Source organism: Diutina rugosa, assembly GCF_008704595.1.
Source record: "Diutina rugosa strain CBS 613 chromosome Unknown scaffold56_size80469, whole genome shotgun sequence".
Taxonomy (NCBI): domain Eukaryota; kingdom Fungi; phylum Ascomycota; class Pichiomycetes; order Serinales; family Debaryomycetaceae; genus Diutina; species Diutina rugosa.
The window spans coordinates 39,395-64,092 of NW_022995158.1; the positions used below are offsets into that span (position 1 = coordinate 39,395).

A 24,698-nucleotide genomic window follows, 5' to 3' on the forward strand; every position below is an offset into this window, starting at 1 on the left:
ATCGCAGGCTCGGTGGGGGGGAGGGAGGTCGGAGTAACGGTGCCGCACCGTCCCGAGTCAAGGGCAAGGTGCCAAGCGCACCATCGTGACAAGTCACGTGGGGTAGCACAAGAAACCAGCACCGTTCAACATGAGTCACAAACCAGTGTTTACATTATTTTGTTAGTGCAGGTTAAATAAGTATTAGGGTTTTGTTTAGGGTTGTAGGGTTAGGGTATCTAATTAGGTAAGGGTAGGTTAAATGTCCTTGATTTACAGCTATATCCAAATTGGGGGTGATTGTCAACAGTGGGTACAATCATGTGATGTCAGGAGACTATGGTGAGGATGAAACCCGTTAGTTTTGATAATTAACAACGGGTTAACTCCTTGGATTTTCTAGTAGGCAGTATACATCGGGTGGGCTTGCCATTGCAGTGCGGCTAACCCCACTTTTCGAAACAGGTCCATCACTGCTTCTTCCGATGAGACCAGCTCCATCGCTTCTAGGGTATAGCCGATATCGCTGTCGTCGTCGCTAAACTCGTCTTCCTCAGTAATTCTCATAATACTGATATTGCCCGCCTCGGCGACGGCGAGACCTTTTTCGCCAATGGCTGCACCCCTGTCACAGCTGTACCCGGTACAGCTAGAGTTGACGTCTGAAACTGAGCGGTAATCGCGATCGTGGTGGCGAACAAACGCCGACGCCTTCACTTCCGGGGTGGAGGCGGAGGACGTTTCGTAAATATCGCCAAGCCCGTTCGTTTCGTTAACACCAGAATTCAACACGGAAAATAATAGTAACAGGGTGATCGCCACCCCTATCGAGGCGATAATCACCCGGACCACGGGGTTATAGGCGACGTGGGTAAACAAGTAGGCCACGGCGCCGTTGGTAGCGACAAACGACGCCGCGACCACCGTCTCTGTTAGTGTCAGCGAGCCCTCCATAATATGTAAACTGATACAGGGGAATGTTAACGATTGTAAAAATTGGTTACAGGGGTACGCTGGAAGCTATTGCTTATTTATGTGTCGTGACTATGCCCTAGACCCTTTTTTTTTTCTCGGCGACGCTCGAGATTCCTTTGTACCGATAACGGGGACCTCGTTTTCGCGTTTTGCGCTGACGTCGCCATGCACGCTCGGCACCCTTCGGCGGCAGCGAACAATTCTCGTGTAAACTGTCGCGTGAGGGGCACGGGAAAAAAAGCAAAGGTACATAAAATGTAACAGGTGGGTCGTTTCAAAATTTACACGGTTAAAGTGTCGAGGGCGGCCAGCATCATCGACCACATCCGCTTATCGTTATCGACATCAAGCTCGGTAAGCTTAAACTCGGGTTCAGTTATCGTAGTCGTTCCAGAGTTGGTGTCACGAGTGGTTTCAGTGTCGGCGGGGTGGCTGGTCACGTTATCCTTATTAATCCGAACATTAATCCACTGGGCCATGTCGGCAGCGGTCATCGCCACTTTTTTGTGGAGACACACCATCATTTGAAGTTCTTGGCGCAAACTGGGGTCGCTGACGCTGTGGCAGAGCCGGTTTAATGTTCCGAACTCCGATAGTGAAACAGGGGTGGTGGTTTCAGTTTCAGCGACACTGGGTCCACAAAATGTAAGCGAAGGGTGGTGCTGAGCTGCGGAAATTGCACTACCATAAACCTGTCCCTGGTTTAAATCATCAGCTTTTGGGTGGTAAACCAAGGTGGTTGTTTCATCATTGGTTTCACATAATCGACAAAGTTCGATAAACACCTCGTGATCGGCAATGACATACGATGTCGCCGCCGCGGTTACCAGCAATGACGTCATAAGCTGAGGTCGAAGATGAGAAGTGGCGGAGTAGACCCACGGGCCCGCGATGACGTCATCGATACCCAACTGGCTCACAGCCACGCCGAGATCCCACGCGAGCATGGTGACGGTAGCGCTGACGTCAATTTCGGTAAACCCGGGGCTGGCCAACGACGACACTGAAACGGTTTCAGAATCGGTTTCATCATCGGTTTCAGCAGTGGTAAGGTGTTTTAAAATGTGGCACATAACCAGCATGTAGCGAGAGAATTGGACGTCGTCAGTGGTTGATTTCACCGGGCCAAACCGAGTGGTGAGGGTAACTTCTGATGATGAAGACTGGAGCGCTTCAAATACCTGTTTGGTAACATCAGCAAGGTGGCTAAAACGTTAGACCTCGAAACATGACTTGAAACGTATTTTGAAACCTGTTACTTACTCAACGAGGGGGGTGGCCTCGGGTTTGGTGAGGGTGATTGTCGTCATGGCGAGAACTCAGCAATCCGCCATTTCGCAATCGCTTTATATGGGGGTAATTGTATGACACAGGAGGGGGTGAATGTAATAGGGTGGGGAAGGTGAGACCGGTAATGTCCGTTGGTTACCCCTCGTCAGGTTTCGGAAGCTTCCGCGATCATATATTCGAAACCGCCATGGAAAGGCTGTAACGATCTTAGTGCGACTCTGTTTTAACTCATGTGCAGGTAAGACACCGTTTCGCGAGGATCCGTTACTAAGGCTAGCGCGCGCACTCCGGTACCGGCGCCGTTAAATACCATGACGGAAACAAAACATTATTTATCGTAATTTAGTCATGTTTCAGAGTTGATATTGCCATCTGTCACAGCCAATTTCCCCAGTAAAGTCTAGTAAATAGACATCATTTTGCCTTAGTCGCTTATGACTCAGTGCATCGCGCCTCGCCTCTGCCCCCGCGCGATTGGCCAGTTTTCGCGGGGCACGCCGTCTCGGCAGCGATAAGTGAGCTACTCACTAACGAAATCAAAGTACCATCTATCCCGAGTACTTAACTAAGATGTTTCATCGGTGGTAGCTGAAACTCAGTCTGAAACATCTAATTTGAAACCCATCAATCCTAAATAAAGTCGACGTGTTTCGGGATTCACCGAAAACCATCGCCAACCCCCCGGGCCCGGCGCGAACCACATAAATTTCCACCCCCACCCCCCCTGTTAGGTTAATTTTTCTCTCACATTACTACCATGCCCGAGGAGATCAAGAAGAAGCCCGTGAGCTTGCTGAACATCGCGTTGGGCGCCGCGTTGAACCTCGCCGAGGTGCTGACGTTGGGCCAGCCGTTGGAGGTCGTCAAAACGACGATGGCGGCGAACCGGCTGTTGCTGATGCCTCAAGCCATTAAAGTGGTGTGGTCCCGCGGCGGGTTAGCCGGTTTCTACCAAGGGTTAATTCCCTGGGCGTGGATCGAGGCGCTGACTAAAGGCGCCGTGCTTTTGTTTGTGTCGCTGGAGGCGGAATATAACTTCAAACGGCTTGGTTTGGGCAATTTCGGCGCCGGGATCATGGGGGGTGTCACCGGGGGTTTGGCCCAGGCCTACGCCACCATGGGTTTTTGCACGTGTATGAAAACCGTCGAGATCACTCGCCACAAACAGGCGCTGGCCGGTGCTCCCGTGGAACTGTCGTGGCAAGTGTTTAAGAACATCTATAAGAGAGAAGGGATTCGAGGCATTAACAAGGGGGTTAACGCCGTGGCCATTCGTCAAATGACCAATTGGGGGTCGCGGTTCGGGTTTGCCCGGTTAGCCGAAGAAACCATCAGAAAGGTGACTAATAAGGATAAACTGACTCCGTTGCTGGCGTGGGAAAAGATCGCGTCGTCAGTAATCGGGGGCGGGTTGTCGGCGTGGAACCAGCCCATTGAAGTGGTCCGTGTGGAAATGCAACTGGCCACCAAGGACCCCAACCGGCCTAAGAACTTAGGGGTGATGTCGGCGTTGAAATACATTTACCAGAATAACGGCATCAAAGGGTTATACCGTGGTGTCACTCCGAGAATCGGGTTGGGCGTGTGGCAAACGGTGTTCATGGTCGCGTTTGGCGATATGATCAAAAAGAAGTTGGGCGCGACCGGCGGCGGGCACTAACCGGTTTATAGAGAATATGATGAGTATGTGATGGAGTGTAGGAATTGTGTCTATCGGACTGACTGATTTGGGTTGTAAACACCATAATTAGTGACGTCCTCGAAAGTGTAATAATCACGTGTATTTGATTGATTGAATTTTACTTTATTTCATCAATTTGTTGTTGGTTTAAGTAGTTGCAATAGCCGTGTGTTTGGTGGCAGTCGGTGGGGGGTAGTCGCCTTTATACAAATGTGAAGGAAATATATATGTATATGAGAAAATCTATGAATACGAACAATGAGTGGATAAAGTAGTCAAGGTGCATCTCGTAACCAGTCAATAATATCAGGTAAGCTCTCTACCTTTTGAATTAACCATTGGTTGGTTCTGGCACACGACGTCTCTCTAAGCTCCTCTTTATAGTACAATCTAAACGGGTGTTAACTACATTTTAAATCATCTATAAAATTTCATACGCTTTGAGATTTGACTCGGTGGTGATGCCAATGTTATACTTCTAATATTCAGAAACTGTTCCTTGGTTTTTCCATCATTTTTATTTTATTTTCTTACTACTATCGTAGTTATTGCCAAAATTGAGAGAATGTTAGCAAAATTGACACCACCAATTTTTGAATTCAAAAATTACGAACAAATTCTAGTTTGCCAACCACCCACTCCTAATTCCTTTTTTGTTTTGTTTCACATCCCATACAGCTCGGTCTTTTGTTTTGTTTCATCTCACTCTACTTACCTGTCTGCGATGACGTGGGAGGCGACGATCACCACCGTGGAACTCGCCACCCATACCGCTATACACCACCGCTACCCTCAAGGGCTCACCCTAACAGAAAACTTATTGAGTCCCGAAGATTATGATCGCGTGTTACGGTCGATTTTATCGGCTTTTCACGCTATTGAGTGTGATACTTCCGAGGTGATAACTCCTCGAGGAGCGAAGAAACCAAAGAGAAAACGCACCGCCATCCACTACGGACCCCAGTTCGACTACCTGACCAACCACGTGGTGGAAAACCCCACGCCTATACCCGATTGGATGGCCCCTATTATCACCAAATTACCAGTGGAGATAAACCAGGCTACTTTACAATACTACCCTCCCGGAGCGGGAATCCCGCCTCATATCGATACTCACTCATGCTTTGGCAGTCACATTATCCTGTACTCGGCGGGCCTGGCCGTTGCCTTTGAGTTTAAACCGGCCACTAGTCATACCGCTGAAAAGATGTTTGCTCCTCGAAGAGTCAAGGGGGGGCCTTCGATGACCCCTAAATCACCATCTCCAGACCCTAATGACCCGTCAGAAGCAGGTTCCCAAGCGGTGGAGGTGTTATTACCGGGAAATAGTCTCTGTGTAATGGAGAATGAAGTGCGCTATGCCTGGACCCACGGCATCAGATCTCGAGCTACCGATACCATCAACGGCCAAACTGTACCTAGAGGTAACCGGTTTAGCATTACGTTTAGGTATGTGAGCTTCGACGGCGTGTGCAAGTGCCAATTCCCCAATTGGTGTGATACTCGGCACCAAGCAGAGAATACCCCAGATACTTAAAATGAGGACATTTACAGCATTAAAGGAACCTTCCTTAGTCGTCTAGTGTATGCGTTGGTTGGGTTTCTTGTTGGTTACAGTGGTTTTCGCGTCAATTATCGAGTATATTGATGATGGGGACCACCCGTTCAACAAACGGGTTTTAGGCGGGTGGGGAGTGTGTAAGCTTCCTCAGAGGTTAGCAGCAGCTACCTTTTCCACTGCCATTGCTCAGGTGCCCAAACTAATGGCGTTGGCGCCGTCAATAATGGCCAAACGTGATTTCTTTGAAACTGACGAAGTCCCAATTTATAACCAACTGTGGACTTTGGCATTTAAATCAGTGGAAGCAATGGTTAATTCAAGCAAATTCCAGCTGTTAATGGGTGAGACTTTTGACTTCTTTGTCGAATTAAGCGATGGGTCCACGGTGACGGCTGACTACGAAACTATGGAACGTACCGCTGCTGGAGGTGATGTTTTTGGTCTTGATGTGGTTAATGTCACCCTGATAACCTCAGAAATCTTATTGTTTCCCTTGCTGGACTGTTATATGGGTAATCGTCATGCGAAACTGGCGAAGCTTTCGTATAGTGCCAATCTCGATAGTTCGGGCTCGGCTACGGGTAAGTTTTCAGTGGGGCTCCCCAAAGTGCCTGGCGTGTGTAATCTGCTGCTTTCGTTCCATTTGGAGCACGCAGTGGGGTCGAAATTGGCGGTGCTTTCCAGTATTGGTGGAAACCATCAGTGCGACTTAGGCGGAGGAAATGAAGAGCTGGTGACCCGGTTATTCGCCGAAAAGCATCGGTATACTATAAGGTATAACCAGCGAAGGCTAGCATACAGTCGTCGTTTGGATAAGTGGCGTCTCGGCCGCTGGAAACTGAACTCCGAAACATTGTTTGCCGACGATGATGACCAAACGGCGACGATCCACTGTGTGACGACTAATGTGGATGGGTGGGCTCACGATGTATTTTTCGGTGATATCTGTCAACCCGAGCCGATAACCCTCATAAATGAAACTACGGATTAAATCGTGTTAGCAGTTTAGTTATTGTGCGGAAAAGCCTTAATAGTCCAAATACACAAACATACTTGTTTCAATCAAGTTATGGAATTGAAAATTATGAGCAGCACTGGTTAGATTGAGATCATCAAACACTGTAGTTTATAAAAGTGACGCTAGAAGATAGATTCATTAGTGAACCACGTTCGTAATTTAACCGGCCTTACTCTACCTAGGTTAAACGAGGACGAATCTAGATGACCCATCTGTTATCATCAATCTCCTTATGCTCGATAATTCTCATTTAGAAGTAACTGCTATTTAGATTACTTGAAACACATGGCAGCCAACTGCTATGAGTGTACGCTGTGGCTATGGGGAACGTGGTCCGAGGTCGGTTAAGACACAATACGGCATCGGACCAACCTTAATCGCCAGTTACATGCCGTTCGGTTTGCCGCCTTGAGTATACGACTCTGCCCGAAATAGGGCTGGAACCCACTAAGCCTCGCCGAGGCTTTGCGAGGGCGTTTTGTGGAGACGGTCGTGCGTATATCACTTTTACTAGAAGCCACCGCCTTAGATTTCGTGTTCTAATTTGTCTCGTCTCAAACTGTTTCATTTGACTTCCTAAATTGGTTCTTCTATACAGGTGTTCGCAGGACGATATACCCGCTTGACCCGAGGCCTTTTTTTATCGTAGGTAATTTTCTAAGTCCGCGAAGTGAAATTCGATGAAAGACTAATTACAACACAAACTAATCGGGAATACCCATGGAGAAAAATGACTAGTCCTTTTAGTGTATCATTAAAAGAAACTACTAGTAGTGATACGCTGCCAAATATAGTAATGGCCACTAATTGGCCACTAAAGGGCCACTACTGAGACACTCAGGCATTGGTTAATGGCATGGCTTGGACGGTTTCTTGATATGGCTTGATTATCCAGTCGCCTTAGTTTGGGATTGTTCTAAACGAGCGCGTTGGGTTGCTTCGATGTGGACGGATGCAGCGGCGGGTGGTGACGTCAGCGTATTCCCCACGTTTTGGTTGGGCACTGCGTTTGGCACTGCGTTTGGCACTGCGTTTGGCACTGCGCTGCAGATTGCCCCGGATATATTCATTGGCGTGACAACTCCGCGATACCAATAGAAAAAATAGATGACACCAGATAAAGCACGTTCATTAATCAGAAATGATAAAAGATAGTGTGGTAGTAATGGTACCGTTTCAGCCTAATAATCGGAACTTAATATTGATCTAGACTTAGTGTAATTAGTGTAATTAGTGTCGGGGTCGGGGCGCCAATCACCGAAGTAATTTTTTTTTTTTGTGTGGTCCATCGCTTACACTAAACTCCGAAGTCTAAACCACTACTCACTATTACCAAACGAGGCGTCCCCCGGAATTGCCTGCACAACGTATCCAACCATCTTACTGGCTTCAAGCAGGATGGGACTAAGGCGGCACCTGCGGGCGTGGGTGGCTAGGAGAGGCGAGGAGGCGAGATGTGATCGGTGTGGGATTTAACTTCATCGGACGTCACGCGTCGTGCCAGGGCTCGTGATTCATTTAGGAATCCAAGGGTATTTGGTCTGGGACTATACCGCTAGAAATGACCAATGACAGTCGCAATACTACTACTACTCAGAATTGTAAGAAAGGGTGCCTTTTTTTTTTTTTTGACGTATTTGCGGGGGGGTTTTGGCGGCGGGTAGCGAGGCTGCGGATATCTGCACCCACATATCCGGGGTTTCATTGCCGTCAAGCAGACACCCACATACAGACAGACAGGGCGCCGCAGACTGCGGCAACGATCAAAGCCCTGGCATTCCATCACTGCGGAGAATTCAGCTTTTTTCTTTCTTTGGGTACTGAAACACCAAACCCCGAAAGACGTCAACAGACTATGAGCCAAAACAGAGGCTAGTAATGGTCTTCCTCTCCGGTAATTTTCGTAGCGCGTGAGCGCTAGTGGTAGCGCTAATGGCGCTGATGGCGCTGATGGTAGTGCCGTCAATCTCTATGAGCAAGCGCCAAGAAGGCGCCCTCAAAGCCCCGATGGAAATGGCGCCTACTACTGCTCGTAGCTGCTGCTGTTCGTAGCTGCTGCTGCTCGTAGCTGCGGCGTTTTTCTTTAGTGGATACATTATTTTTGGCGGTGGCGCTGCTGGGTCGATTCCGGTGGTCGGCGGAGTTCCGTGGTGGGCGGCGTTCGAGGGTGCGCTGTAGGCGCTTGGTCGGCGCTGGTAGGCGCTTAGTGAAGCAGCACTTAATGCCGGAAAAACTATACGAGCCGGAAGTGACAAAAAGTTGGGGGGACGCGATGAGTAAGCGCCGGGCAGCGGCGAGTGGTGAGCGATGACAAGATTCGGAGTTAAGCGCATGCCAACCGGTATCTTCCGGGATTCGGACGACACCGGCACCGAAACCACCCTGACACCTAAAATTAAACTTTTTTTTCTCGGAGATTGGCGACCGTCACCTGATGACAAATCAAGAATTCCAGCCAATGATAAATTAGTCAGCGTTTGGGACAGTGGCTTAACTCCGTCCCGTAGACTTCCGTGGGAGTAAGGCGTTGCCCTTATTTGGGGGATACCACTAAGTGGGGGCACCCGGCGTGGACTAGCGTATTGGCCACCGCTCCTATAGTCACTGGAAGAACATCAGTGCAGCAAATATCAGTGCAGCAAAAAAAAATTCCAAACCATAAACTCATCACATAGCCTTCTAAATCAATGCAATTATTAATCATTTGATTAATGCAACGTCATTAACATGACTAGAGGCTGTTTTAATTAGTTTTGCCTTGTAATTGCGCAATTTCACTTCAATGGAGTCCACTTGTAAATCACCGATTTCCTGGATATAATCATCAAGCGGCGCCCGTACGGTGCCCCACACGCCCCAAAGTTCAATCTCCCTCACCGTTAGGTCCAAACGATTAGCAATATCGCCGTAGATCGATAAAACCAGCGCCTTATGGAAATAGAGCTTCTCCCCCATATATTCACCGGAAAACCGAAGTTTAACCTGAGGATAATTAGTATACTTTGGTTTCGTATCCACTTCTTTAATCTGGTGCTTTTTCAATAGAGCTTGCCACCGAGAATTATTGGGATAATCGATATTCCCCTTTTGCACCTGGCCAATAAACCATAGTTCCAGCTGTTCTAAGTCATTAATGACAACACCATTGACTTTAGTAGCCCCTAAACGACCCACTAATTGAGCGATTTGATCATCCACTGAAATTCCGTGGAAAACGGGGTTATCGTTGATTCGCACTGAAGTGACACCAACAAGTTTATCCACTTGGAGCCACAGGGCAATGAGATTATGGCGTAAATCGATAGCCGTGGCGTTTATAGGGTCAATGGTAACGATTTGGTTATGATCAACCTTCAATTGAGTGCATTTTAGGGTGGGAATTGCCAGTAATCGATTATAGCTTAAATCGATTTTGCCAATGAATGGCAACAGAACGGGAAAATCTGAGTACTGATTAAACAGTAGTACCACTTCAGTTAAATTGGGAAGCCATTGGATTAACTTAGAAACCATTTGAGGGGGTATAAACGTCGCCGCAAGTAGTAACTGTTCCACCTGAGGAAATTGCTCTTTCTCCTCAAAATTCTCAAGTAATTGCCAATTGAATCGATTGCCATTGACGTTTAATCTCTTCAAGTTTGGCATTTGCTTCAATCCCTTCAAAATCTGGGAGAAATCAGTCAACAAATTGCTGCTCAAGTCCAACATCTTAAGATTGGGAAACTTGGCAGTAATTTCCACCTGATTAACGTTTCGGTTATCCACTGATATTGACTCCAATTGAGTATAATCACGCATAAGCTCGTTATGGGCGTCCCACCCCAAATTCTCGGTCGCCTTATGTTGAGACCATTTAATCAGCTTCATGGCGTCGTTATCTCGATAAACTTGGTTTAGAGTTGTTTCAAGTGATGTTCCAAAGTTGATTTTGCGATTGGTCAGCTTAATAAACGACCCCAGCTGTGGGTGGCTGACATCAAAGTAGTGGACACCATCAAGCACTCCCAGGTTCTTCCCACGTTTTGCGTCATCCCATTCCACTCCAAATGTGATTGTACCGGGCCATTGAGGGATTTCACCTATAAATCGAACGGTACACTTGTCTGACTCCACAGCAAGCCGGTCCCCCACTTGGACCATAATATTGGTACGATCAAAAGTTGGCCGCAGTGTTGGTGCGACATCGCCAACCAGGGCTCGCAACGGAAAAACTGGGTACCCCTAATTAGTGGCCCCTAATCGCTCCCTATCAGTTGCTGTTCCTGGACCAATTGCTCTCCACGCTTCCCCGGGAGCAATTGCTTTGCAGTGGATCAAAGTTCCTTTTTTTGTTATTTTTGCGACGCTGATGTCAACGGAGAAGCAGGGGCACCCCCACGATCCATAGATTGCGGTGTAATAGCCTTGCCGTGAGCGCCGTGAGCGCAGTGAGGGGAGGCACACACACACCGTGTGGCAATTGCGGCACTCGGGCATCTCCGGAGGCGACCCGAGGAAGCCACGGCAATGACGTGTGAATGTCGTCACTTCATAACTAATCCATTCATAACCACACAAGGCGTAGCCGTGTGCCGTAGACCATAGGGTTTTGGTACCCATTGTCTTCCTACTGCTTTCCGCCTAGTGTCTCTCGCCTAGTGTCTCTCGCCTGGAGTTTCCTAAAGCGTATAATTGAGATTCCGCACTAAGGCTTTTTGGGTACCCGCACGAATGGCATTTTGTGACAGTGAGCGGGGAAATGCTAGCAAAGCACCACCAGCGACGACAAATGATGCCACCAGAAAACGCAAGCACGTGCTGCACTTGATTGCATTCGGTTTCCGGTCGGGTTAAGGGGAATGCCGGGCCAAGGGCATGTGAGTGACGTCGCCGTGACCCCGTCATATCGTCGATTGGCATGTGTCATTTTTATGTTTTTTTTCGGCAATCACGTGGGCGACTCCCGAATTCCGATAATTATTGCGAGCGACTACAACCCTCCCCATAAATCTACGATCAAGTCGTCCGTATCCGTGTTATTAGGTCCAAGCTTCCACCAGGGAGGCTTAATTTTGTTCTCCAAAAAATGCTATACAATTAAAAAGATTGATTTTTGAGCCCATCAGAGGCTGACGTCCAACACTTGGTAGTCGAAAGTGTACCCGTTGATGATTTCCCGCTGGGTGACCTTGTAGTCAAACAGGACGCGTTTCCGTTGCTGGGGAGCATCGGGCCGTTTGAGCAGCAGCTTGCGCCAGCCGTCGTCGTCAGCGGAAGCCCACAGCAGCGCCAGCAGCAGCACCAGGCCGCAGTCCAGCTCGAGTTCAGGGAGAGACAGGTAGCTCAGTATTCGCGGCACCGATGTTTGCTGCACCGATGTTTGCTGCTCAGTAGTAGTGTCGGGCATTTCGGGGCCGTACAACCACGTGATGTCCAGCTGCTTGTCCCAGTTAATCTCAAACGGGTTAATCTCTGACAAGTGGTGGAGGTTTTTCAAACTGCGCCGCCAACACACGTTTCGAATACGGGCGTCGCGGGTGACACGGTGACACCGCAACAACCGCAACGTGTTGTGGTTGTAGCGGTTGTCGTTGTCGAGGTAGTCGACGTTGGCGTGCACTTCAACAAGCTGGGAGATGTAGCAGTCGTCCATTGGGGTGATTTGTAGGTATCGATTGATGTGGGGGATATGAAACAAGTGGGCGATGAAACAGGGGATGATATGAAACCAGTGGTGAAACTGTTTGGGATGTGATGCAAATAAAAAACTGGTCAGTAAAAAAGTTGACTGGAGTTTGTGGGGGTGGTGAGCACACTTAAATATATATATGTATGTTGGGCTGATGGCGGCAATTTTTTTATTTTTTCGCGGGGAAAAGCCAAAGCTTCGCCGCAAGGTCATATGCAGTGTAGGATAAATATTATTTCGGCGATGTAGCGAGGTTGCGTAGCGGACATTGCTCGGCGTAACCCACCACCCCCGAAGTTACCCTCGGTTGCATCACCGGAAGTACCCTCGAAGTTGCCCTCGTGGAGACATTTATCCGACGGGGATTATGGCACGGCAATTTATCCGAAGTGACGACGACGCACAGATGAAGGGGGACCTTATCCCACACACACAGAATGGGGGTAAGGGCTCATAATTACCCGGGGTTCCTTTGTTAGTCACCCACTGGATACGACTCTAGTGACTATCGACGGATAATACGAAGACGACCACAATGACTTGAAGGTCATAAATTATTAATTTCCTCGTCTCTCTCCTATTATCGATTTACATGAAACACATTCCCAACATCCCCAACATTTCCCCCTGTTTCCAGTCTACAGGGTTCCCCTCTCCCTCCTGTTTTATATTTATCGTTGGGCTAAGTATAGTAACTGATGTACCCCTAATTGTTCCCTTTACACTGTCTCTCGGATTGAGGAGGTCGAAAGGGAGGGAGAGAGCCTTGGCGGGGAGAATGGCGCACCGCGGGCTCTGGGGTATTTTCCGGAAAAAACAAAAACCTATTGGCTCGGTGGCGTCCGCGCCCCGCCGATACGAAACACACGCCCAGCCATTGGCCCCCTTTTTCTAGTTTATCCGAATGACACCTGACACCTGACACCTGACGACACCCTCGTTTTAGAATTGACAGATGTCGCAGGTGTATTGTTTTAGGATATGGAAGCCCGCATTGCCCGGTTCGGGACATTTTTACTGTCGGGGTGACCGTAAGTGCCTGAAGATGAGGCAGTATCTGTCGGTATCGGACACCTGCGGTCAAGCGTATGTGTGGGTTGGCACCGCTTACCCGATTGGGAACGATGCCGAAAAAGCAGCGCCCAGCGCCGCGAGAGAAGTGCATTATATGCAGGAAGGCTATTGTCGCGCTCGGCGCTGCGCTGCGCTGGTGGCGGCAGCGCTCTCCGCTCGCTTGCAACTACCCTAGGGTTTGGGGTGCGGGACAAAACGCCCACAGTACCCCGTACCCCACTGTTTTTTTTCCCCAACATGGACCCTCACCGGCGTTTGTGAGATTCCGAAACAACAAAAAAAAAAAAAAAATTAACAAAACGAAACCCCAAACACTCACCCTTCCCCACAAAAAAAAACAAAATGAAAAAGGGAAATGGGAAAAGGGAGCACGAATCGCGGGGAAATAAACACAATTGGGGTATAAAGAAAGGGTAGTGGCTAGCGCTGATTACGTTTCAGGCATTGTTTTAGACTTTTTTAGTAGTTTAAGCGGTTGAGGTAATCGCTAGCGATGATTAATCGCCCCTCTTTCGGTGGTGCTAGTTTTGTTACCTATGTTGTGGGAGTACACCTCCGAAAACTACCACTACCACCTGCACTTCCGAAAACTACCACTACCACCTGCACTTCCGAAACACCACACCAAACACCACACTGCCCCACTCGTTTTAAAAACGCCGAATGCCAAACGCTGGGTTACCACACCGGCTTTAAAACACCCACAAACGCACTTCTGTTACAGGGTGTTACCGACGTACGTTATCGGCGCAGTTTCAGATCACACAAACCCGAAGCTGCTGCTGCTTTCTCGATGTACACAAGTCTGGGGGATATAGTGCGATCAAGTTACCCGTTTTGGTGATCTGTTTTTTTTTTGCTTTGTGGCCCGGATTTATGGGGTTTTTTTTGCAGCACGGATGTAACACCCCTGTAAAAGAGATAACGAGTTTCGCGGCAGATATCAAGTGACTGATACACTTATTGAAACAACTCACCAACTGACGAGGAAATATGAAGCTGAAACATCTGATGAAACAGGATGGTGTCTACCAAGTGTGATATGCTGAGGGTACGACTCTGGGAGGTGTTGTCGGAAGCGGTGTCGGAAGCAATATCCGACGACCAACCAACCACAGCGAGCAATTGGCGGCTATGTTCTTCCATTCCCGACTAGTTTTTCCAATTGAATTGCTTGGCAGTGACAGCATCGGTGATCTGGGGCGATGACTAAACGTCGATGGCACTCTACTATCCAGAGTACTAAGCTCTGTGAACTCGGTGGCGATATCATGACGGTTTGGTGAAACCACGGGTGAAACCAAACGTAACCATCAAGGTGAAACGCTTGGTGAAACCACACGTTAAACCTTACCTGAAACGCCCACGTTGGCGGGGCCACTCGTTGCCACGGCTTACTCTCCCGTAGTGCTGTTGCCGCGATCGATCATCAGGGTGACGTGGGGCGCCCGGGCGCCTAACCGTGTGGCGGCCACCGCGCGCGGGCGCATCAAGTCCACCCACACCCGCTACCATGTGGAGCCGCACCACCAACCGAACCCTAAATCACGTCAACTACATTGCGCCCCCCCAGCGCCCTCCCTCGATTTGCATCTGCCTGATCTCCTGATGAGCCTACCTGACCGCTCCGACTCGGCGCTGCCGACGCCGCTGGCAGCACCGCCGGCGCCATTAGCGCTGGTGGTGGCGCGCCACTTACCGCAAGACCACCTCCATCAACCAGGTGGCGACATCGCCCACCAGATTATTAGCGACGCCCGCGGCGCCAACGCTCATTCCGCTACTAATAGCGCCGCCATTAACGGCAACTACGGCGCCATTAGCGCCATCACCGGAGCCGCAGCCGTCGCGGGCGGTACAGGCGCTAATGGCGCCGATCTGAGCGACGGGCGCAGCGTCCACTCGTCGGCGCCGCTGGCGCCGCTGCTGGTGCGCCGGTCGCTGCTGTTCAGCGCCGTCCACGACGCCCACCGCCGCGAGCTGACGGCGCTGGATATCAACGTCGTCGGCGGCTTCCGGCGGGACTTTTTGGTGAATAAATACCGCCAGCACCACCGGCGACCGCCGACGTTTTTAGCGGAGAATTTCCTTCAGTTTTTACTGCTTTACGGCCACTTTGCCGGGGAAACGCTTGACGATGATGACGATGATGATGACGTAAGTGAAGATGGCCATTACGTAAGCAGTCCCCCCGACGACCTGAGCGTATTTGATGATACCGACGAGACGCTGGCATTGTTAACAGCACCGCCATTACCTCCGGGGGTGCCTAATTTAACTCCTAGCCACCAACGCATCGCCCTGTATAGTCGCCACTCACCAGCCACTGGTGGCGCTACCATGTCAAGTGGCGCAGCACGGGCGGCAGCACGGGCGCTGGTGGCTAAGACCTATTTCCTCGTATTTAAACTGCTTGTCGGTCTGGGCGTGTTATTCCTTCCTCGTGCGTTTTATAACGGTGGTTTAGGCTTTTCCATCGTCACGTTAACCGTGTTTGGCGTCATCACTAGTTTCTGCTATATGGTGCTTATTGGCGCCAAACGGGCTACGGGATTGGCTCTGTTTGGTGAGTTAGCCTATTCTACCTATGGCGCCCCCTTGAAATGGTGTGTTACAGCCCTGATTGTCGTGTCTCAGGTGGGGTTTGTCGGAACTTATTTATTATTCACTTCCGAAAATATCGGCGAGTTTTTGCGTTACCATCTTGGGGAAAGGGCTCCGGGCCTGTGGGCGATCTTTGTCGCTCAATTTATCATCCTTGTACCCTTAGTATTGATCAGAAACATCGCTAAACTTTCGCTTGTGCTGATGGTGCTGCTGGCGTGTATTGTCATTGGTCTAGTGATCATCACCTATTTCTGCTGTGCTCAGTTAGTTGACCACGGGTTCGGGCCTAATATTCGTCAATTTAACCCTCAGAGCTGGACAATGCTTGTGGGAGTGGCAGTAACCGCTTTTGAAGGTATTGGCCTTATATTACCGATAGAACTGGCCATGTCGCAACCAGAACGGTTTCCCGAAGTGCTCGCGGTACTGATGCTGGTAATCACGGCGTTATTTGTCGGTGTTGGCACATTAGGGTATACTGCGTTTGGCGATAAAGTAGCTCTGATCATCATATTAAACCTCCCCGGGGGCTCGTTTTGGGTCCAGTTGATTATGGTATTATACAGTGTGGCAGTGGTACTCACCGCTCCATTGCAATTGTTCCCCGCGATCCGTATTGGCGAGCTGGTACTCTTCCACCCGAGGCGTAGTACCACTACGGGGAGGCTTTATACTCCACTGGGGAAACGCAATCCGCAAGTGAAATGGCGGAAAAACTTATTCCGGGTGGTGGTGCTTGTCGCCGTGTGTGCTGTCGCCTACGCCAACGCCGATAACATTGACAAGTTTGTCAGTATCAACGGGTGCTTTGCCTGTATCCCCTTGGTGTACATCTACCCGCCGCTTATTCATATCCGCACCATAAACAAACAGAGGCGGGAGAGGACGTGGGTGTATTACTGCGACTACGTGGTGGTGGCATTGGGAGGGTTGGTGATGGCGTACTCGGCCTACCAGCTCTTCTTCCTCAACTAGGCGAAGCTGAGGCAAAGCTGAAGCTGAGGCGAAGCTGAAGCTGAGGCGAAGCTGAAGCTAACTATAGATTCATTACTTATTCAACTAAATCATAGAATAAATACAACAAACTACTCAGTCTGAGAGCCTTACATTAGTACTACTTACTCCCAGTTGTCAATTTCAAAACACAATTCATAGAAGTGGGACCATTGTTGCTAAAACCAACCAACTGCTATCTTCACAGTTTTAGAGAAGAGTTACCGCTGTTGCTACAGTTTTTGACGAGGGACCAGTACCTTAAATGCAGGAGTTGACGACCGGCACGTGATGTTATATATAGGATAAAATCGTTCAAGCCGTGAGAGGTCAAGCATTATACTCTACTCAATATTGTTACCACTATTGTGTATATTCCATTGCAATCCCATCGAGAAAAGCGATATAATAATAGTGATTGAATACCGAGACAAAACTTTTGCCTACCTACACCAGCAAGTGATCGCTTTCATTAATCGGGTATCACTATTATTTGTCGGAGCCGCCAATCACAACTAGAAGGAAGACTGCTGTTGCAGTTTCAAGTCGTTGACTACATTTAAGTAGATAGAGAAAAGGAGAACTCTTGTTGTCTAGAACAATTCTCACTTTACCCCAGTGTTGTACAAATACTACGGAATGGTTCGGTGGTTGGAGCGCTATTGCCAGAACCAATTAACGACAATTGATGCTCGTAATGGTAGTTGAAGAGAGGTATGGTTGAAGTACATGGCCAACGTGCCCCTGCGTTTCGCTTGACTCCTGTCGCGACTCCGACTGCCTTGTCGCGCGCGCACCACCACCACAAAAAGCTGTCACCCTGTTTACAATAAACAATGGCCACAGTGTGGCGATTTGTGAGACAAGTGGCGCCACCGTTGACGACACAACCAAACTGCGATCTGATCCCACGTGATGCTTTGAAAAGGTGACCTGACACTTTCGTTTAGACAATGCCCTGAGCTCTCTGACATGTGAAAGATCACAAACTCCGACGATTGTTACCCCGTTGCCACGAAAGCGATACCAATCACTTACTACTCAAGCCACTGGTTCCGGACGTCTGCGAAACCCTCATTGTGTCCCACACTCAACTGTGTACCCACTCCTTCAACGTTCTAGAGCAATATGTGGCGGGGTTTTGCTCACCTTCCTTCATTGTGGCGACAATGACGAAACCGTTCTATTGTTCCGCTAGAGTCGCTTAAACCTGTGCCTAAACGTTTCGGAGATGTATAAAAGGCTCGGATAAACTACCATTATCCTACATTCCTCCTGAATATGCTCTCGTGGCTTTTACTCATCAACCTTGCGCTTGCTTACGTTTCCCGGCCTGAGCTTGACCCTCCCAAGCTCGATATCAAGACCAATACCGGTAAGAAGGAAGGGTTCTTGTTTGTTGGCCCCTATGCCGGCGGTTTGACTCAACCTGGCGGCTACATCTACGACTACAACGGTGAAATCGTGTGGCTGGGGTGGGGCCGTGTCGCAGGGTGGGCTGGCAACCTCCAAGTGACTGAGTACAAAGGACAAACGGTGCTCCAACTGACAGATTTGAGGTTTAACAACGGCTGGGGTCAAGGCCACGTCAAGATCTTAAGCGAAGACTATAAGACAGTGGCGGAAGTGTTCCCTGGTAACCACCGGTTAATCGATATTCACGAGTTCAGAATCGTCAGCGACCACTCGGCGGTGTTGACGGTGTACGAGCCGACCAACCACGACCTTCTGAGCGTCGGCGGCTCCACCAACGGGTGGTTGCTTGAGCTGATCTTCCAGGAGGTCGACTTGAACCTGGGCGATGTGATCTTTGAGTGGAAGGCGCTGGACCACGTCAAGCTCAGCGACTCGTTAGTCGACCGTGGCAGCAAGGGTGACACTCAATTCAACGGATGGGACTACTTCCACATCAACTCGGTGGACAAAGACGGCGACGACTACGTGATTTCATCGCGCCACTACTCGACAATCTACAAAATTGACGGTAAGACGGGCGATATCATCTGGAAACTTGTGGGTAACCAGGCTAAGGTGAAGCTGGACTTTAACCAGGATTTCAACTTCGACAAGCAGCACGACGCCCGCATCCACGGCGGCCAGCTCTCGCTTTTCGATAATGGTGTCAACACCAGCGACCGCAGTCACGGCAAGATCGTCGACTTGGACCAGGACAACAAGAAGGCCACCCTCAAAACTGACGTCACCTCGCCGGATAAGGTCACCGCTACTTCTCAAGGGAACTTGCAAGTGTTGGATGACGGTTTACTCGTCAACTGGGGGTCTGCTGGTGCCGTCACCAAATTTGATCTGAACAACCAAGTGGTATTCCACGCCACGTTGCCAGCCAACGCCCAAAGTTACCGCGGGTTCCAGTTTGACTGGCAAGGTACCCTGAGCGAAGCTGTCGCCGTGGGGGTCAGCTCGGGCAAAGTGTACGTGTCGTGGAACGGTGACACCAAGGTGAGAGAGTGGGCGGTGCTTTCGGGCGACTCCAAGGTGGCTCTGGCTAAGCGCCAAGGGTTTGAAACCGAAATCGACTACGGCACTAAAGGCACCTACGTCGTCGCTGGCTACGATGGCCAAGGTAACTTATTGGGCAAGTCCCTGCAATTCACCATTTGAACCGCTGCCAAGTATGCTATTGATAGACATTTAAGTAATGCACAAATGAAGTTGAATGTTGTTTTCCTTTTCTCTTTTCATGTTTTTTTTTGTTTTGTTTTTTTGTTTTTGTCTTAGGCACTTGGAGGCTGACAGCGTGACCACCACAATAAACGAGACCACTCGTGCTTTTGATAGCCTCGCCACCTTTGATCGACGTCGAACACTCGCATCAATTCGAAGCAAGTGTGAATAGAGTCCCTGATAACGTTGGCATGTCCAACACTCACCCGACAATCCTGTATTTGTTTGGTGTTCAACGTGATAAAATGATAATCACAGTGATCGAAAATGGCGATTGAAGTAGTTGTCTACGGTCGGCGCGGGATAAGTGGTTGTCTAACCAGTAACACTCAATGGAGTAAGTGGAAGCTAGGAGCAGATTAAACTCGACGGCTGTCACTACTGTCGTGCTATTCATAAAGATCTTTCAGTCATAGTTATGTGATTGGGTCAAAATGGGTACTGAGGTGGATATCATGGAATTGGCTTGAGTACGTGATCCATATTTGCACGACAATGTTCACCTCCGATGTGTATGTCTGCCCTATGAAAGACAATTCAAGTAGAGGTGAGAGTTATCTTCGTGATCGGAATAGTTCATATATTGTAAAGGTCTGAGTCAAAACAACGGTTGTGTGTTTTACAAAGATTGTCACAGCTCACTTAGTTACCTCCTGCATATATCATGGTGCTTTACTCGTCAGAATTCTTCAATCTCTCGTCAACCCCTGCATATGACACGTTGCGCCGCTCGTCATAAATTAAATCAAATTTCAATTTCAAGTTTTGTTTTCAAATTTTTTTTTGTCGGGAACATCTTCTGATATCTATTACACATATATTTGAACCATGGGAAACATAGACTTAGATTCAGAACTCACTCAACTTGTCTTATTAAAGCTTAATGCTTGCGCACACTCAAGCCTGTCACGTACCTCAATATTCGATCCACCTCCATGAAACTCCTGCAGCCAGCAGTATAGTTCAAAATAAAAATATATATGGTAAAATATTTGGCCTACTCACGATTTACAACTTGTAGCGACGTGAATATCTATTTACTCGTGCATCTACCAGTCCTGCAGGTAGCGCAACTGGAGTGCCATTGCTCCAACTACGTCAAATTAATTGTCAACTCGCCTACGTATTTATCTGCCATACTTCTGATGCCAAAGAATTTTATGAAGCAAACGGGAAGTCTGTAGCAATTTTTCCTGATTTCATATCACACTTTGAAGTTTTTTTATGAAAATTTAAAAAAAATTACATTTGCTGTTATAAATGGAATTTGCACCATATACGTCACAGTGGTGTATTTAGTTTCTTTCTCGGGTTCAATATAGATGATGAAGACATCACTGAAAATTCACGAGTGACCTGCGCATAAAGTGCTTGTGTGCAGAACCCCAAACTTGAAAGCGTGATATAAGAGTCAGAAATTGTGGCAGCACCTAACTAAGCACTTCAGACGAAATAGACATGCTCCCGAAGTACAACGATGCATGTTAAAATGGGCCAGTCACTCCTTAAGTGCGTGATACAGCTCACCTTGTTTTGTCTTGCATATTTCTTAATGCACCTGCATACAAACATCGCAATAGACGAGGTATAAAACCTATCCTATCACTTCTACAAACATTGCAGGTCAATTCCAATGCTCATAGGATGCAATAGACTACGCTAAAAAATCAAAGTCGTCCGAAAAAAATTTTGCAAAAAACAAAAAAAGTTTTTTTTCCACCGTTAAACTCACATATAGACGCCAATTTTGACGTCAAGTCTCCCAAAATTATATCAACTATACTTCCAGTGCCGAAAAATTTTATGCGGCAAACTAAATGTCTTCATCGACTTTTCCTGATTCTATATAATTTTTTTTAAATTTTTCAAGGAAAAATTCAGAAAATTCAAATATTTCCGAATCACTGTCACACAGTCTATTTGAACCCTAACAATTACAGTGATCTTGTTCTTTTTCCTCTAGGGTGTCATTTACATCATTTAAGAATGTGGTTATTGTTACCAGTCCGGATACAATGTACAGGACTGAGTGACAATATACAGGACATCCAGTATATAGACATAGAACAACCCAGGTAAACGGGATGGTCAAATGTATGGAGTAAGAGGAGAACCTAGGTACTATGCACCCAGAGAGTGAACCCTTAGGATGATATCACGCATCGAAGGGTTAACGATTGTCGGTCACACAATGTTTTGCAGGAAGATCGCATCTAATCACGAGTGGCATGCAAGATTAGCCTACGCTATCCTGCTAGTGGCGTACCTTACTCAATGCTCTGATTTGACTCCAAGTGAGCTCCTTCTATGCTTTTTTCATGTTTTTCCTGGGATTTTTTCCTTTTTTTTTTTGGTTTTTTTCAGTCTTTTTATGTTTTTTTTGTTATTTTTGTGTTTTTCTTCGAAGGTAGGAGTCTACACGTGGTTCAACGTGTTCCGTGAGTTTCAGTAGCTGCTTCTGAAGGCAGCAACGATAGTCTAGTCGAGTGGAGCTTCTCGTATATCGACTTGCACTATAAACAGAGTTGATGTGCAGAATGCTAGACACGGTTGAAACCCAATAACAACGCCGTCATAAGCTCGCTCTAATGTCAACGAAATCACTCAGGTCTCAGGTGACTAGCTGGCCATGTTTGAGTTAACGCAAAGTGGCTCAACAGGTTCAACTCGAGGTAATCATCGTAGTTTTCAAGCTATTGGCAAAGTAGCAACGTCAAGAAAGAAGAGGCGTTCCCTACACCATTCACAAGTTTTCTTGTTTTTTAGAACTGGTATTGCATTGTTTCAGATGTTAGCTACCCTTGGCGTTGCTCGTGCAAGTTCCTCTACTGTAGGAACCTTGTTCTCAAACGAGCGAACAAGTCTTTCAAGAACAACTGGTAACATTCCCAAAGTTCGGCCACGCTAAGAAATTTTGTTCCGTACAGTTCAAAGATATGTGTAATAGAAGTCAGAAGTTGTTTTCAAGCAAAAAAAAATAAAATTCAAAAAAAAAAATTAACTTGAAAAAAAAATTTGAAATAATTTTAGACGACTGACAAGTGCCTTGTATGCAGGAGTTGACGACTGACGCGGGAGGTTATATACAGGCCGTTAAACAAATGCCAGATTTAAGTTGATTGAGCTGTGACAAGCTAAGCAACACGCTTATTGCAATGCTTCAGTCATTATTGTTTCAATATCTCTGAAATGCTATCGATGAAAGCAAAATAATTCAGCCCAAATTGGACATGGAGGCAGTGCTTTTGTTTGTAAACATGTCTTGCACTTATAAGTAGACACTAACGCTTTCAAACTATTGTAAGGAATTTGAGAAAGCGTAGACCACCAGTTTCGTCCTATTTTCAGAACATGGTAATATCTTTGCTGTCTACATTATGCTTGAATTTTCATTGGCGGCGATGTCTCAACCTCTGTTATCATAATCGAAGATACCTTCATAATTATTTAAAATCAACAGTGATGGCAACAGCATCATCCTTTTACAGCATTCTGATCGTAGCCAGAACTCATTCAAAGTGATAAAATATTGCCCACGACTTGAGTCTGTACGAGGTTTAATCATGGCTTCACCAAGATTGGATGAGCGGAGAAGCATATTGAAAGGGTCGACTGAGTGAAGATATCTCCAAGTTGGTCAAGTATTTCCTCGACCTCCGTCATCAGGTCTCCAAGTTGGACAAGTAATTCTTATGCCCTCTGTCATCAGGATTAAGTCTTCCATCAGGTTTAAGAAGATCAAATTTGATCTTGCCTCATCAAGTCCCTCTTTGTGGCTAGCAAAATGATCACCCATAATAGCTGTTGTAGTCTGGAGGGGTAGTATCCAATTCTGGGGCCACACGGTTAGCTTAGCTGATCACTTCTCGCCATCATTGTTCGGAATCAGAAAATTGTTTTCCGAAAATTATTGCGAAAGGAAGTGAGAAGTGGTGGCTTAGACTCGGCTCATAACCTGGGAAAGAAGCCGATTTTTTACCTCTCTACATGGATTTTTAAACCTCTCCGCATCCAGCACTATAAGCACCTATTCATTCACGGTAATCATTCAATATTTGTACACAACAGTGGATACCACACTGACAAATTTATTCCAGCGTTTCAGGTATCGTTTCTAATCTACGTAGTGTGACACTCATTACTTTCCTTATGAAACTCATAATGAGTTTTGGGTTCAGAGTGTAAAACCTGCCGAGATCGTTCCAGATTGTACCCAGTACAGTTCATCGCACTCCTGCACCTAGTTGAGGCGTCCGACTACCGACAACGTCGACCAAATATAACGTAATCAAGTAATAAAAGCCCTATCATCAGAGACAGAACACTTACGTGAGTGACTCACTTGTAATCACTGACTTCATAATATCACATAACTCGTGACCAGCGATGAGCGTCGTGATCGTCGTGACGCTGCTACCGGCGGAGATCTTGTCACATTTCCGGCTTACTAAGCACACGTTTTGCGGCGATGCCTGAGTAAAATACACCTCATGTCGCCTCGGCCACCCCGGTAGCGGTTCGGCCCGCCGAGGGTTCCGATTGGACCGGTTATTGTCACCGTATCGCCAACGGCACCGGCGTGTTAGTGATGAAGTAATCGTCTCTATTGTTTATATCAGCCGTCGCCCCCACACGACCCCACCCTGACCTACGACTCATGAGTCACCCCGAGGCGCCCCGCTATCTGGGGGACTCCGGCATCCGCGATGCCAAGACAATTGGCGAATGTGTCGAATCCCCCAATCCGTAAATTAGCGTGTTTTATCTCGCAAAGATTCCAAACAGAAAAATGCCGCGGCTAAGACGTGCGTCGAGAAAGCTGATACAGATACTGATACACAGACCCCGGGGCAACCCCGGCGAAACTTCGGGATTAAGGCACCAGGGGATCGCTAATCATACTTCTAGAACCAACCCTGAAACTAAACCTAAAACCTACGCTGAAATCCTTTATATCTAGACAGTGGAGGGTTCCCCCGCCTCGTATTCGCGGCTCCCCTAAATGTGTCTTATCAAGCATCGCGTGCCACTGTCATCGAAACCCCGAGACCAAATCGATGCCCGTTTCAGGTTGCCCCTGTATCATGTAGGTCTTCCACCACCTCACCTGACGCTGGGTGGCGCAGCATTTACTAATCATCACTAGTATTCTCTCCCCGCCAATGAT

General features: G+C 47.8%; 9 protein-coding genes across 9 annotated transcripts; 5 read left to right on the forward strand and 4 right to left on the reverse strand. All coding sequences in view use genetic code 12, as the record gives it.

Annotated features, from left to right (window-relative positions):
• Positions 1-378: 378 nt before the first annotated feature.
• DIURU_003723 (uncharacterized protein) lies at positions 379-933 on the reverse strand (the record flags this gene model as incomplete). The annotated part of the gene is made up of 1 exon (XM_034156517.1): positions 379-933. The coding sequence occupies one exon, from the start codon at positions 931-933 to the stop codon at positions 379-381; it is 555 nt and encodes a 184-aa protein (XP_034011487.1).
• A 302-nt stretch (positions 934-1,235) lies between these two features.
• On the reverse strand, positions 1,236-2,036 carry DIURU_003724 (uncharacterized protein; the record flags this gene model as incomplete). The annotated part of the gene is made up of 1 exon (XM_034156518.1): positions 1,236-2,036. One exon carries the CDS (start codon positions 2,034-2,036, stop codon positions 1,236-1,238), a length of 801 nt encoding a protein of 266 aa, XP_034011488.1.
• A 965-nt stretch (positions 2,037-3,001) lies between these two features.
• On the forward strand, positions 3,002-3,904 carry YHM2 (Yhm2p; the record flags this gene model as incomplete). The annotated part of the gene is made up of 1 exon (XM_034156519.1): positions 3,002-3,904. One exon carries the CDS (start codon positions 3,002-3,004, stop codon positions 3,902-3,904), a length of 903 nt encoding a protein of 300 aa, XP_034011489.1.
• A 745-nt stretch (positions 3,905-4,649) lies between these two features.
• On the forward strand, positions 4,650-5,462 carry DIURU_003726 (uncharacterized protein; the record flags this gene model as incomplete). The annotated part of the gene is made up of 1 exon (XM_034156520.1): positions 4,650-5,462. The coding sequence occupies one exon, from the start codon at positions 4,650-4,652 to the stop codon at positions 5,460-5,462; it is 813 nt and encodes a 270-aa protein (XP_034011490.1).
• Positions 5,463-5,511: 49 nt separating this feature from the next.
• DIURU_003727 (uncharacterized protein) lies at positions 5,512-6,477 on the forward strand (the record flags this gene model as incomplete). Its single annotated transcript, XM_034156521.1, has 1 exon — positions 5,512-6,477. One exon carries the CDS (start codon positions 5,512-5,514, stop codon positions 6,475-6,477), a length of 966 nt encoding a protein of 321 aa, XP_034011491.1.
• A 2,727-nt stretch (positions 6,478-9,204) lies between these two features.
• On the reverse strand, positions 9,205-10,644 carry DIURU_003728 (uncharacterized protein; the record flags this gene model as incomplete). Its single annotated transcript, XM_034156522.1, has 1 exon — positions 9,205-10,644. The coding sequence occupies one exon, from the start codon at positions 10,642-10,644 to the stop codon at positions 9,205-9,207; it is 1,440 nt and encodes a 479-aa protein (XP_034011492.1).
• A 961-nt stretch (positions 10,645-11,605) lies between these two features.
• On the reverse strand, positions 11,606-12,136 carry DIURU_003729 (uncharacterized protein; the record flags this gene model as incomplete). The annotated part of the gene is made up of 1 exon (XM_034156523.1): positions 11,606-12,136. The coding sequence occupies one exon, from the start codon at positions 12,134-12,136 to the stop codon at positions 11,606-11,608; it is 531 nt and encodes a 176-aa protein (XP_034011493.1).
• Positions 12,137-14,854: 2,718 nt separating this feature from the next.
• On the forward strand, positions 14,855-16,828 carry DIURU_003730 (uncharacterized protein; the record flags this gene model as incomplete). The annotated part of the gene is made up of 1 exon (XM_034156525.1): positions 14,855-16,828. The coding sequence occupies one exon, from the start codon at positions 14,855-14,857 to the stop codon at positions 16,826-16,828; it is 1,974 nt and encodes a 657-aa protein (XP_034011494.1).
• A 1,299-nt stretch (positions 16,829-18,127) lies between these two features.
• On the forward strand, positions 18,128-19,468 carry DIURU_003731 (arylsulfotransferase family protein; the record flags this gene model as incomplete). The annotated part of the gene is made up of 1 exon (XM_034156526.1): positions 18,128-19,468. One exon carries the CDS (start codon positions 18,128-18,130, stop codon positions 19,466-19,468), a length of 1,341 nt encoding a protein of 446 aa, XP_034011495.1.
• Between the last annotated feature and the right edge of the window lie 5,230 nt (positions 19,469-24,698).